The sequence below is a fragment of the Salvia hispanica genome, chromosome 3 (assembly GCF_029641045.1).
Source record: "Salvia hispanica isolate PSC_SH4W2 chromosome 3, Shi_PSC_v1, whole genome shotgun sequence".
In the NCBI taxonomy this organism is placed as follows: Eukaryota; Viridiplantae; Streptophyta; class Magnoliopsida; order Lamiales; family Lamiaceae; genus Salvia; species Salvia hispanica.
The window spans coordinates 40,792,801-40,807,990 of NC_142694.1; the positions used below are offsets into that span (position 1 = coordinate 40,792,801).

General features: G+C 29.6%; 1 protein-coding gene and 2 long non-coding RNA genes across 3 annotated transcripts; 2 read left to right on the top strand and 1 right to left on the bottom strand.

The window, feature by feature from the left end:
* The first annotated feature begins 1,600 nt into the window (after nucleotides 1-1,600).
* Nucleotides 1,601-2,509, top strand: LOC125211657 (uncharacterized). The gene is made up of 2 exons (XR_007174549.2): nucleotides 1,601-1,673; nucleotides 2,218-2,509. It is a non-coding gene; the product is annotated as an uncharacterized LOC125211657 (long non-coding RNA).
* Nucleotides 2,510-10,677: 8,168 nt separating this feature from the next.
* On the bottom strand, nucleotides 10,678-11,943 carry LOC125216520 (uncharacterized). Its single transcript, XM_048118257.2, has 2 exons — nucleotides 11,739-11,943; nucleotides 10,678-11,246 (listed from the first exon to the last, which is right to left on the bottom strand). The coding sequence occupies exons 1-2, from the start codon at nucleotides 11,857-11,859 to the stop codon at nucleotides 10,852-10,854; spliced, it is 516 nt and encodes a 171-aa protein (XP_047974214.1). The 5' UTR covers nucleotides 11,860-11,943; the 3' UTR covers nucleotides 10,678-10,851.
* A 1,721-nt stretch (nucleotides 11,944-13,664) lies between these two features.
* LOC148930787 (uncharacterized) lies at nucleotides 13,665-14,025 on the top strand. Its single transcript, XR_016136610.1, has 2 exons — nucleotides 13,665-13,715; nucleotides 13,848-14,025. It is a non-coding gene; the product is annotated as an uncharacterized LOC148930787 (long non-coding RNA).
* The last annotated feature ends 1,165 nt before the right edge of the window (nucleotides 14,026-15,190 follow it).

Below are 15,190 nucleotides of genomic sequence, written 5' to 3' on the forward strand. Positions count from 1 at the left end.
ATCAGGCTAGTGTACACGGGAGATCGGGAGCCGTCCTTGCTAGTCGGCCGGTCTCGTGGGCGAAAGTGTGGCCACACTTCGTCGCACCATATGAAATGTTGATTGATGAGAAAATGGGAGGTCTTATTTGACTAGCCAATCCATGAAATATTTTTGTGATACTCGATGCTATCTTTTAAATTAAATGCTAAACCTCGAGTTCACTATGGTAAGGGTGGCATAACTATAAAATGTTTTGGCATGAGTCCACTGAGTATGCTTAAAATACTCAGCCCTGCGTGTGTTTTCCCTATGTGCAGGTTGAGCGGCGATGGGCGGTCGGTAGTGTTGAGACAGTTGAATCGATTAATATGGATGGTTGGGATTTTGAGTGTAGTCGTGTCCTCATACATGGCTTCGCTTCTCTTGGAATGCTTCCGCTGAATATTTTGAAACTTATTATCTTTGGTTGGTTTGAACTTATTTCTTTGATTTGGAATATTGGGAAATATTGCGTTTTGTTGGAGCTACAATAAACCTTTGACTTTTGAGCTTAGCCTATGTTAGCTATTAAATCTTGTTTTTCGTATTTAAAGCCGTTGACTTATTGCCTTGATCTTCATTAAACACTTGGTCAAATCTCTTTAAATGAAACCTAGTCTACATTTTTGTCACCTTAAGTTCGCCTAGTTAACAGTCGCCGTATTTATTATACCCTAGAAATGCCGGGCTGTTACAATATGAGTAGTAATTTCAAGAATGTCTCATGCTATTTTTAAACTTCAGGGACTAATTTTGTCCAAACTCAAAAGATCAAAGACGGTTTACGTTTGAAAATTTTTCCTTACACATTAAGATAAAAATTATATTTTTTCTTTTCACTTAACACATAAAACAAAATTTTATAAAATCTCATGTCATTTCACAAATGTGATCTCTTTAAGGGACGGAGGGAGTACTAATATTGCAATTAAAAATGCAATTTTCTTCATGGACTAACATGTTGTATGCGTTTTAATGCACATTATATTACGATACGAGGCATACTATTAGGAATAGATTCCAATTGAATATTAATAATTAATATTATGAATAAGTGAACCCCATACATAAAAAAATTATACTCCTTAATCTCGAGTGATTTATAGTTTTCCAACCTTTCCAAATACCAAATGCGTGCTCACGGGTTCAACCCCGACCGGACCTATATTTCACCCAACCCAATTAACCTAGTATTTTATTGGTCAAACTACAAAAAATTTTCACATTAAACCAATATGTTTTTATTAAGAGCAACGATTAGTTTTGCAACAATCAATTTTGATGCAAAGTTTAGGAATTTATAGACAATTATCCTATATATCATGCTATTATTATTGACATGTTTATTATTTGAGACAAGTGCTTTTAAAAACAATTACCACTAAAATGCATTATCTTTCCATGTAAAATAAAATGGAAATTGTTATAAAATGTGATGAAAAGAACATTTATTATTTTTTTCCATGTAAAAGTAATGGAAAAATGGGATAAGCTTTACTAGTATGATTTTTCTTCCATTTATGCAATTCTCCACTCTATAAAAGGGAACGAATGTAATCATATCAAATATCAATCTTAAAATCTCATTCTCGAAATGGGTAAACAAGTCTCAATTCTATCGCTCTTTCTTCTCTGCCTCTTCTTGGCTTCTCGTAAGTTTACACACTTTCACCATATCTATTTTAATTAAGTAATTTTGAATTTATACTGCTTTATATAATCATAAATTCGCATTTTGGTCAAATCTCTGAACAATATAGTTCCAACTGATTGATTAATTTATACACTCTTTTTCATAAAAAATAGTCCATTTTTACCAAATACACTAACAAAACTAAAATCATCTCTTTTCTTTTAACAGATTATCTCATAGCATATACTATATATTTTCAATTTACAAACACTATCTCATAGTAAAATACTAGTACAGTTTTTATTTAAAAGTTGCAACGAGAGTAAAAATTTAGTGGATAGAACACGTTGCCATGTGATGTGTCAAGGAAATCACAATCATAAGAGTTTTTATTTTTATTTTATTTTTATTTTTTTTGCACAATTATGATTGACTGAACACACCAAGTGAAAAAATTGTCTAAAACCACTAAATTTGTACTGAGCACAACAATTTATTTAGATTAATTTTTGATGGACTTAGATGTAATCCAAATACAAGATTCTAACTAATTTCATTTGCAGAGGAGATAAGGGTGACTGAAGCTGTCTACTGCTCAAAAAAAAGCACCACGTTTACTAAGGTTTGCCATGATGATGACTTATCAAGGGGTTTATGCTCCACCGCTTGTCAGCAAGAAAACGAGGCATACTTATTTGGTGATTGCGAAATCTTAGATTGTATCTGCAAATATAGATGCTAGTAGAATTGAACTTAGATTTTGTTGCCAATATTAGGCATCAAAATTTATGTATTTTGATATAAATGTTGTCAATAATAATATCGAAATGGATACTTAAGTTTGGATTTTCGACATTTTCAACCACCCTTTGTGAATTATGAGTCTTACTTTGAAGCTTGAACTAAGAAAGCAGAGGTGTTAAAATGACCGAGTTTCATCTTTTGAGTCACAAAATGCTCGGGCTATACCGGCCGGAATCATACTATGAGATTTAGAAACAAAATATTAAATACGGAGTTCAGATTTTTTAATAGTCGTATTCATGTACATAATGATGTCAATATACTACATTTTGTAAACAATAAGACAATCTCAAAAACTGAAAACTCGCACTTGATATTCAATTTTCAAGTATTATATGATTGATAATAATTTAACTAAATTTTGTGATTGAAATAACTATTTTTCACAAAATTTTAAACTAAGCTACCTAGCACCAGTCGATCGGGCTGATTTGGATCTCAATTCGGGCCAAGCCGCCCAATTTTTCTCTTGTCTATTCCACCCACTTGTGATGCAATTTTATTTCTTCAGTTTAGACTAAGAAAATAATATATTTTGCATAGCAGTATTCCACACTTAAAAAAAAATAGACGATTTAATTGGCAATTCACTTTTCAATAGATCGAACATTACGCACATACGTTGAATTAGTTCCTGAATGATTAACTAAGTTAACGATTAAGCCAAGCAGCATATATCGCAATTAATATTGCATTATAAATGATCAATCAAGATATTATATCTCCCAAATTATTTAGTGAAAATAAGTTTAATCAATCCTGTAATTTTAAGAAATTGCCGATTATATATCATTACTAATATAGACATTTTTAACAATTGTCAATATAATTTGTAGAAAATATAATTTATAGGCATTTTTAAGCGTAACGAAATCATGTATATGAAGTTATGAACAATTATTCTTTCTTAGTGCTCATCATTAGGGGTGGGAATGTACGATACACTATACCAATAATGGTATATTGTAGACAGTGGAGAAGCCAAGAATTTTACGTTTGGGGCCCAAATTGTTGTTAACGTTTGTGGATATTTTTGGTGTCGTTATTGCTAGAAGTATTTCGAACCTACGAGAGAAAGATGGATAATAAGGGAGAAATATTTATTTCTTTTTTCCCCCAACTAAACAAGTACTACTACAATACTATTATTTTGCTTAATTTTTCTACTCATTATTTTCATCATAGATTAAAATCAATGTAAATGATAAACAAATAAATAAAAATATATTAAAAAATGAAGAGTAAATCTTTAAATTTGAATTTAATACTAATATACATATATTTACACTTACAAATCTAAAGAATTAAGTTTTATTATTAGATAACAAAGATTATTACTTTGTATTTCTGAATTATACTAGTATGTTTTACTTAAATTTATGAAACTAAAACAACAATAAAATATATAATGGAACTAAAAAAACAAATATGCAACACTGGGATTCAAATTTGAGGTAAGATATGATAAGGTTGAACAAAAGACAAATTGAGCAATTGAGAGAAATTGTTAATATGCATGTATAATCAATAGTAAGCAGCAAAATTCATGGGGGACCATGGGCCCCTCATGCCCATATGTGGCTTCGCCACTTATAGTAGAAACTATTGAAAATATCGATATGAAAAGGGTAATTAAATTGCTCTTAAATTTCTAAATTTTTGCCAAATTTTGGTTTTGCATACCAACTTAAAAATTCATCTATAAATTATCAAATTATTGATTTGTTTTAATTTTGCAATCAATCAAGATTTCGACGCTAACATAGCCTGGTGACTTACTTACATGACACTATCGGACATCAACCAAAATAATGTCATATTTTAGGCACCAAAACAACATATTATTATACTAAATTAAATATTTTAATTTGTCGAATTACAATTTATATTTATCCATATTAGAGCTAGAATCTTGTTTGATTGTGAAATCAAAACAAATCAATAAATTTACAGTTTATATGCTGATTTTAAAGAAGTTGAATTTGACAAAAAAATTAGGAATTTATAGAAAATTACCTCAATGAAAAAAATACTACTGCTATTACTATTTATTGTACCGAATTTTGTCATAGCTCGATGGTAGCTATATTGCTAGCATATTTGGTCGATTGACATGTTAATTATTTGAGACGATTTCTTTTAAAACAAATGACCACAAGAGAAGTCGATTATCTTTCCATGTAAAAATAATGGAAAGTAGTTATCGATGGAATTGAAATAATCTTTGTTTATTTTTCTTCAATTTATGTAAGTTGCACTATAAAAAGCTTGTAACGAATGTATGAAGTTTGGATATTAACCTCATTCTATTCTCAAAATGGCTAAACAATTTTCAATTCTCTCGCTCTTTCTTCTTTTCCTTTTAGCTTCTCGTAAGTTTTTACATACTTTCACCATATTTTGTTAGCCTATGACTTTTTTTGGATAATAACTTCTAAAATATTGTATTTTGGTCACATTCTAATTTTTGTAATTATAAATTCAAATTAAGTATATTTTCAGTATAATCTGAGTTTATAATCCAAGTAGATTGACTCTGAAATTATAATTTTAGGTTTGTGATGTAAGGATTTAGTGGGGAAATTATCTATTTTATTTAAACTGTAATTTTCACAATGTTCCATGGAAACATAAATATGCCACATTATAAACTCAAAAGTGTAGTGATATTATAAGATTAACCCGTTTACCGCCCGGAAAAATAGTAATTAAATTTCCGTCGGTAAAAATGTTGTTTTTTTAGTGTTTTATATAGTTCAGTTTTAATTAGTAAGTACGAAGTACTATTTTAATATAAAGAAAAGACTTATACTCGTAGCCACTTTTAACAACATACTCCTTCCGTCCCGTTTAAGATGACGCGTTTTCCTTTTTAGTTTGTCCCAATCAAAATGACACATTTCCTTATTTGGAAACTTTCTCACTCTAACTAGTACACTCAACCACTTTTTCTCACCCCTATTAAAATATTCACCTTTCTTTCTCTCTTTATTTTAATACTTTCACCCACTTTTTCTCTCTCCAATTAAACACATTAACCAATTACTCCTAAAACCCCGTGCCGGCTAAGGAATGTGTCATCTTAGCCGGGACAGAGGGAGTAATTTGTAACGGAAGGGATCATCCCTTCCGAATTTGTAGTCACATATAAAAAATATGCATATTTACAATTACTCTTTATTGGAGCTTACAAATAGAGGTAAAAAAATACCATATAAAAAGTATTATATGAGATATAAGTGCATTTAAAAAGAATAACCAAAATAGAACACCATTGTCTTTCTATGTAATTCAAATAAACTTAATATATTTTTTTCTTCAATTTTTATGCAAGTTTACACTATAAAAGGTTATTAACATGTGAAGTTTAGATATCAACATAAACTTCACTCTCAAAATGGCTAAACAATTCTCAACTCTTTCGATCCTTCTTCTTTACCTCTTCTTTGCTTCTCGTAAGTTTACACACTTTCATACTCTCTTATTGGCCTACTAATCTTTTGGATAATAGCATGTAAATTATTTCATTTTGGTTAAGTTCTGATTTGTGCAATTATACATTTAAATTAAGTATATTTTTAATTTACAATCGAGTATCTGTTTTGTTTAAATTGCAATTGTCACCATTTCATGGACACATAATTATGCCACATTAGCCAAAATTTAATTTTATTGAAGACGAATCGGTCAAAAAATTGGAAATCAGTTAAAAACTACTAGTATCCTTTTGATTACTAGACTAGTTTGTTATCAAATGTTTTATTTTCAATCTCACTCATTGTATATATTTATATTCTGTCCACAAAAATCCATTTTCTTTACATATATACATTATAAACATTAGGTTGATTTTATTTATAATAGTAACTCATAACATAATATTTTCAATATATCAACTAATATTATTATCAATAATCTACTGATTAAATATATGGACTTAATCTTTACCCTACTAACTAATTTCATTTGCAGAGGAGATGATGGTGTCTAAAGCAGATACATGCATAACAGTGCCAAGCAGGTTTTTTGAGGGGCCTTGCAAACAAGATGTTGCTAGTAGGACTTCATGCACTTATCTTTGTAGGAGAGATAACTATACATCTGGTGATTGCGACAATGAATCCAGATGTATGTGCTCAGTAGGATGTTAGAATTGTAACTTTGATTTTGTTGCCAATTTGAGGCATCAGAATTTATGTACTTTCATAATAATGTTGCCAATATTAATGTCGAATGGAAACCTAAAATTAAATTTATGATGTTTTTAATCACTCTTTGTGAGTCTTACTTTGAATTTTGAACTAAGAAAATAGAGGTGTCAAAATGAGCAGACTGGGCCGACCGACTTGCATATTTAAATCCTATGGGGTTTTATTATACACGAAGTTTCGAATTTTCAATTGTCTTTTCCATGCATAGAATGATGTGTTATGGTGATGATCAAAACAATGGTGTTTCACTAAAACAATGTCGTTTTGATTTCTAAATTGTCGAATCAATGTACAAAACAACGTCTTTTGGTGATACTCAGCGCAAGGCCATCGTCGGCTGATTTGGGTCTTGACTATATACTAATATTTACAAGCAATCAAAATCCAAGATTCTATTGATTGGAAAAAGAAGAATTTCAGTGGCAAAGTACCTGAGGAAGAGATGGAAAAAATGGCATTAGAGGTACTTGAAATGATGGCTCAAATGCTCGATCATAATGAGGCAGAGTTGGAAGAGATGGATATGTGTTGATGCAGAGGCAAGTGATAAGTCCTCATTAATTATTAGATTTCAATTAATTATGGATTAATGTTGCCGCTTTTTGTAATTTTACTACTTACTGGTTTAAGCTTAATTGTTTTCTTACATGTTTTTGTTGTTACGAAATATCGATAATACTATATTGTTGACAGTATCGAAATCGATATGAAAAGGGTAAGAATTTGTTTGTAAATGTCTAAACTTTCGCTAAACTTTTGGTTTTGCGTACCAGCTTACCAATCTGCCTATAAATTACCAACTTATTCATTTGTGCTGATTTTGCAATCAAAATATTTTTTCTTCTCAGTTTACAATCAATTAAGATTTTGATGCTAGTTACGTAGCACTATCGGACATCAACCACAACTATTTCATAGCATCAAAACAACATAATATTACCAAATTAAATAATTGTATAATGTTAAAAAGAAAATAAAAAAAGATGTCTTGATATGGGAAGAAGAAAGATTGTGGAAAATAAGGAAAATGAGAACGTGTGGGAATTAGGCACATCTTTTCTCAATTCAGTTTTTTAATATAGATCAAACTATGCACTTACATGCTTATTTAACATTGCATTGCAAACAATTTTTAATTAATTTCTCAATTATTAGCTAAGTTAACGATTAAGCCAAGCAGCATATATCGCAACTAATATTGCATTATAAATGATCAATCAAAATATTATATCTCTCAAATAATTTAGTAGTACAAGAAAAATAAGTTTGGGCAATCCTGCAATTTTAAGAAATAGTCAATTATATTATTATACTACTAATATACTAGCATTTTTCACAATTGTCAATATAATTTGTAGTCGCGTAACAAAATAATGTATATGAGCAATTACTCTTTCTTGGAGCCATTGGTTAGGGGGTGGGAATATACAATATACCATATCGATAATGCTATATTGTAGATATTATAAAAAATATCGATACGAAAAGGGTAATGAATTTGTTTTAAATTTCTAAACTTTTACCAAATTTTGGTTGCATCAACTTTAAAATCCGCCTATAAATTATCAAATTATTGATTTATTCTGATTTTATAATCAATAATTTTATATAGAATTTGCAATCAATCAAGATTTCACTAACATAATGATATCATATTATAGGCAGTGAAACAACATAGCATTATTCCAAATAAAATAATTTAAATTATTGAATTACTACACTTATATTTAGCCTTATTAAACCGACAATCTTGATTAATTGTAAAACCAAAACAAATCAATAAATTGACAATTCAAAGCACTTGAATTTGATGAAAATTGAGGAATTTATAGAAAAATATCTAAATGAAAAAAATACCATAATTGACATCAGTGCTTTTAAAAAGAATAACCACAAGAGAAGTTGAATATCTTTCCATGTAAATAATGTCATAAGTGCATTTAAAATGAATAACCACAATAGAAGCTGAATATCTTTCCATGTAAATAATGTCATAAGTGCTTTTAAAAAGAATTACCACAAGAGAAGTTGAATATCTTTCACGTGAATAATGTGGTTATCAGTGGAATTGAAATAAACTTTATTATTTTTCTTTAATTTATGCAATATACACTATAAAAAGGTAATGAGCATATGAAGTTTTGATATCAACCTCAAATTCTACTCTTAAAATGGCTAAACAATTTTCAATTCTCTCGCTCTTTCTTCTTTGCCTTTTAGCATCCCGTAAGTTTACACACTTTCATCATATTTTGTTAGACTGTGATTTTCTTTTTAGATAATAACTTCTAAAATAGTGTAGTATATATGGTCAAATTCTATTTTTTTTGAAATTATAAATTAAGTATATTTTCAATTTAATCTAATTTTTGAATGAAATAGATTGACTGATCTGTTAGAATTTTAGGTTCGTAATGTGAGGATTTAGGGGGGAAATTATCTATTTTTATTTAACATGTTACATGGACATATAATTATGCCATATTATTGGTCATAATATAAGAAATCAGTTATAATTTTTTTTAAAATTAATTACAGTATTTTATTATCACATCTCATTGATTATAACCTAATGTATACACTCTTTTCCATAAAAGATAATCCATTATTGTGTATCTTGTCATTTACATGTATTATCTCATAGCATTATTTTGAATTTACAGACATTTGCTCATAAAATATTAGTACTTTCAATTTGTCAACTAATGCACCTTTATATAATGAGATCATCATTAATTCTTGCATACAAAATAATTTTCAGCACTCTAACCGTTGTTTATATAGTGGTCTGGAACACGTTGCTATGTGCGTGTCGAGACGTTGCTATGTGCGTGTCGAGCCAATCACAAATATTTCTGTAGATGTGTAGGTTGGACACATCACGTGGAAAATGTGTCTGAACCACTAAATTTTTATTGAGCGCACTTATTTAGATCAATTTTAGGAATAGTTAGATGTGATTGAAATAAAAGATGACTACATATATGGATATAATCTTTATCTCTACTAACTAATTTCATTTGCAGAGGAGGTGGTGACTGAAGCAGCTATATGTACAACTGAAAGCCAATTTTTCAAGGGGAATTGCAAAGGTGATGTTGCTAGTGAGATTAGTTGCGCCTACGTTTGTCAGAGAGAGGGTTTTTTATCTGGTGAATGCATAACAAACGTATGTATCTGCTCATTCAATTGCAATTAGAATTGGAACTTAGATTTGGTTGCCAATTTTAGGCATTGGAATTTATGTATTTTCATAGTGATGTTGCCAATAGTAATGTCGAAATGGAAACTTAATTTTGAATTTCCGATGTTTGCAATCACCCCTTGTGAGTCTTACTTGAATTTTGAACTAAGAAGTAGAGGTATAAAAATGACCAGGTTTGATCTTTTGAGTTACAAAATGTCCGGGCTAGACAAACTGATTTGCATATTTAAATCATATGAGGTTTAGAAATGAAATATTAAACACGAAGTTTCGATTTCTCAATTGTCTTTTCCATTCACGAATGATGTGTTATGGTGATGATCAAAACAACGGCGTTTCATTAAATCTATGTCATTTTGATTTCTCAATTGTCGAATCAACGGTGTTGGACAATAGGGCTTAATAATTTTATTCAATTATGTGTCACCTTAAAATAAATCCAATTCTAATATGTAATCAACTTTTTCACTAATATCTTTTCCTTTTCTAATAAACCTTTTCTTGGATTCCAAACCACTAATATCTTTTCATATTATAACAGTATACTCTCATTGATTCACTCACAAATAATTATGCATGGAATAATTCAATATACGATGTTTTGCGCAATGAGAAGACAACCGCCAAAATTAAAGCCTTCCACTTTCAAGTCATACCAGAACTGATAACAATTTAAACAAATATGTGATCTAAATTGTTATTTTCTCCAAAATTATAACTAAGCTACCTAGCGCAAGCCCACCGGGCTGATTTGGGTCTGGAGTCGGGCCGGGCTGCCCACTTTTCTCTAGACTACAAATACATATCTCAATCCACCCGATACTGCTATTTTATTTCTGCAATTAATACTAAGAAAAAGAAAAAAATACAAATTATTTTGCAATTGATCAGTTTTATAGATCGAACATTATGCACTTACATGCTTATTTAACATTATACAAACAATTGTTTAATTATTTTCTCAATCATTAACTAAGTTAACGATTAAGCCAAGCAGCATATATCGCAACTAATATTGCAATTAGAAATGCAATTTTCTTCATAGAATTTTGTGTCTCAATAACTGAGGATGGACGCGGTCGTTCATTAAGGTCATTTTTCTTGTATTTGTTCTGATCGTGATCGTCAAATTTTACCCTTTTGGAGTCGGAGCCGGAGACTTGTTGTCCTAATTTGTTGCTCTTGGGGATGGTCACACAATATATTTGTTCGTCTTCGAATATTCCCTCGGCGAGCTCGAGGTTGGCCCCATCAGGAACATCGAACGTCTCCTCGAAACTCAAGTACTTGTGTTCTGTTATATTGTGGCTCCCACGCACCACTAGATGACCGTATTTGTCCATGTGCAGAGTGATGTCGGCTGATATAAAACCTATTGATGTGAAGAATGATAATTCAAATATTAATATCTTCGTCAAACATGTGATCAATCAAAAAATTATAATTCCCAAATATTTTAGTAGTACAAATTAGGGATTTTGGGAAAATCACCAATTTTGGTCGATTTTGGTCAATCTCACAACTTAAATAATTATCCATTAATATACATTTTTCACAATTGTCACATAATCTCAAAATTTGGGATGATGTGACAAACGGAAAATAGTACTATGTAGAATAAATGTTTGGCTACATAAACTATGCTACACCTAGTCAACTACTACGTTTTGAATTTTTAAACGTGTGCGAGCAACATCAATAAATTCTAACACGTAGCACGCCACAAATTTTCACTACAAGACGAATGAAAAAAGTATCAAAGTTATGATATAATTGAGATTGACCAGAAATTAACTAAAATTTGTGATTTTTTTGATAATTTAACCTGCAAATTGAATGGATAAATGAATGAATTATATGATACCGGGAAGAGTCAAACGCAGGTAATGAAAATCCAAATCTTGATCCCATTTGTGTGGCGGTGAAATCTCTCTGAACATCAAGCTTGAATCTTTCTTTTCTAGATTTCTCACTGCCTTCTCCATTTTTGTCTGTGTTTTCACTGATATTTGTGTGTATATGTTGATATATATTGCAGATATGTTGTGTTATGTGATGCAATTTATATATAGTTGTCTGAAAAGTTGGTTGTAAGAAGAATTATCTCATAACATTAGGAGACTTTGCTTTATCTTGGTATGGAAAGGTTCTTTACTTATTCATTGGTAAGGGTGGGTTTATTTTCTTAAGTATCACCATGCAAATTCATCAAGAATTCCTTGCTTGGATCACAATGCATTTTTATATAAAAGAATTAGTAAGTTTTATCCTCTTTTTCTTGAGGGATAAGATTCATCTTAATACAATAGTTTTCTTTACCTCTACGTGGTGATTGTATTGATATATTGGATGTTCAAATATAAGATTCAAGATATGGAGTACATATGTTTGACATGCTAGATAAGACATTGAGATATAATATGAGATAAGTTAAAATAGACTTTATCTTGAATTCAATATGTCACATGAATGGAAGTTAGATGAATAATCGAGAAACACATGCAAGCTTAGCACGTTGGCAACAAGCTGAGATACATTGTCTCGTGCCAAATTTTGAGAGAAAAATAATCGAACAAGATATAAGAATAAACATGGTCTCTAATAGTAAATGATTGAATATGCCACTTGTAGTTTGGATTGGAAGTGAACTACTACTAATATTGGATCTGAAATACTCCGTAACAATTATCTAATTCAATATTTGATGGTGGTGTCCGGATTAACATTCCTCAACTTGATTTGATCGATATAAAAATCAAATCTATAAATATATAAAAGGCGAGTTTTAGGCATAATTTTGAATATTCATAAATTTTTGGCATACTTTTAAATATTTATTAATTATGAAGGAGTATTAGATAATTTCTTCTTGAACGTTATTAATATGGATGAAAGTTATGTAACCTCCGCCATCCACAATTGATAATAAAGTTTCAATTTTTAATGCAGTCAAGTAATTGAAAAGTTATGTAAAATAAATTGTGAGATGGTACTTGAAATTGCTCTCATTTTCTTTCACAAAAATATTATACACATAATTAATACAGTAAATAATTGAATGCTCAATAATTATTATGCATTTAGTGCCCAAAATTGGTGTAAAGTGTGCGTTACTTGAGGTACAATGAGGCTATCATATAAATTTTAAATTTAATAGTATTAACCTATTTGTCCGATTTGTCGATTTTAATATTAGGGAAGTTATAAGGATTATAAATTTAAATTGTTAGTGGAGAAAGTGAAAGTTTTTGAAAGAGTCTCCTATAATTCTATTTTTTGGACTATAAATATAGGAGATTTGATAGCTTATATAATCCACTCATTCGCTACCTGTTTTTTCCATTCCTCTCTATATGATGATTTTCCCTTTGTGTATTACTATTGAATTTTATTTTGAGCCATCATTTCGCTCTCTCAGCTGTTTTGTGGTTGGAGATTTTTTTTTCTCTTTAGTTTACTGATCTCTATTTCCATTAGTTTATGCATTCAATTTTTTATTATTTTTATGTTAATATATTTGTTGTTGTTGAGGACAAGGAAGACGACAACGAAGAAGGTGATGAAGCCAGAGATGATGTGAAAAGAAAAGGTTTGAGATATTTGCGTTTGATACTATTAAATTTAATACTATTAAATTTAAAATTTATATGATAGCCTCATTGTACCTCAAGTAACGCACACTTTACACCAATTTTGGGCACTAAATGCATAATAATTATTGAGCATTAGTTTATGCATTCAATTTTTTATTATTTTTATGTTAATATATTTGTTGTTGTTGAGGACAAGGAAGACAACAACGAAGAAGGTGATGAAGCCAGAGATGATGTGAAAAGAAAAGGTTTGAGATATTTGCGTTTGATATAGCCAAAACATTGGTTTTGCTAGATTAGTTTTTGTATTTTTTTTATTATTATGTAAATCCTATAGAATGCCTTCAAGCTAATGTTCATTTTCATGATGGCTATTATAGCTTGGACTTTTGGGCCTTGGAGATGATGGAGATGATGGGAGTGACGTGGAGAATGCTAGGGTTGCTACTAAGTTTTATTTTACTCCCTTTTGGAGATAGTAAAATAAGGTTTTCACACGAGAATATCCAATGTTATTTTGTCTATCTAATTTTTCTATAAATCTAAACATATATGAAAGGTGAGTTTTGACCAAAGCTATAATAGTTCTTTTTATACAAATCACTTCATAGTTTTCATGCAAATAAAAAACCTAAAATAACGAAATGACGAAAGGAAGCAAAGAAGACGAAGATAATAAACTATCACATTTGGTTTCGTACATATAAATAAATCATGGATTTGGAAATTAAGGAGGAAAATAATTATTTTTTCATGTCTTACGAACTATTGTTCTAATGTTTATATGTATATGTTTTTTATTTGTATTGTACATCATTTTATATTTTTATGACGATATTATTGTCCTTATTGTACTTTTTATTTGTATATTAGATACTTATTTAATATTGATAGTATTTTAGTATTGAAGTATGTATGTCGTAATGATGATATTTTTCTTTGTTGTAGAGACATAAGTATCGAAATTAACAAATATTTTCATGTTGGTTTACTTTAAAATTTCTACAATTTCATATCTAAAATTATTTAACATATTGTTACTATAGAGTACTATATTTTTTTTATTTTTAAATCTTATTTAATGATGTTTATTTTTTATTTTATTTAGTTTATTCGCAATGTCCAATTAATAGAACAAAAATATTATGTGTCGCGCATAGCGCGTGGGCTAACACTAGTTCAATAAAACTTCAAGTTGGTTTGATCATGACTCCTCTTTTTGCTCGATTCAATTTAAAGCAAGTCATACTCAAACCAAATTTCAATTGTTCTCATTCATAGATGTGCCAAACTAACTAATTCATTTAATATGTTTACACTCCTAATATAAGTCTAAGTTAACTGTCACATTTATAAGACATAGTACACAGTACAAACTCTTCAATAATAATGGCAAATAGTTTTGTCGACATAAACGATGGTATGATAAAAGTTTGATTAGTTGGAAAATAAATTATGTATATATGGAGTAATTAAGTTGTGGGGCCGTCATCAGATACTAACTATTCCCTCCAATCCTCAATAGCTGTGTCCTTTGATTCTGATACTAATTTTAAGAAATGTAAAAAGAAAAATGAGTTAAAAAAATTAGTAGAATATTGGTCTCATTTTATATAATAAAATGTGGATTCCACTATCCTCTAACACTATTTTAACTATCTTTCTCCTCATTTCTCTTACTTTACTAATTATATACTCCCTCCGTTCCAATAGATATGCAACA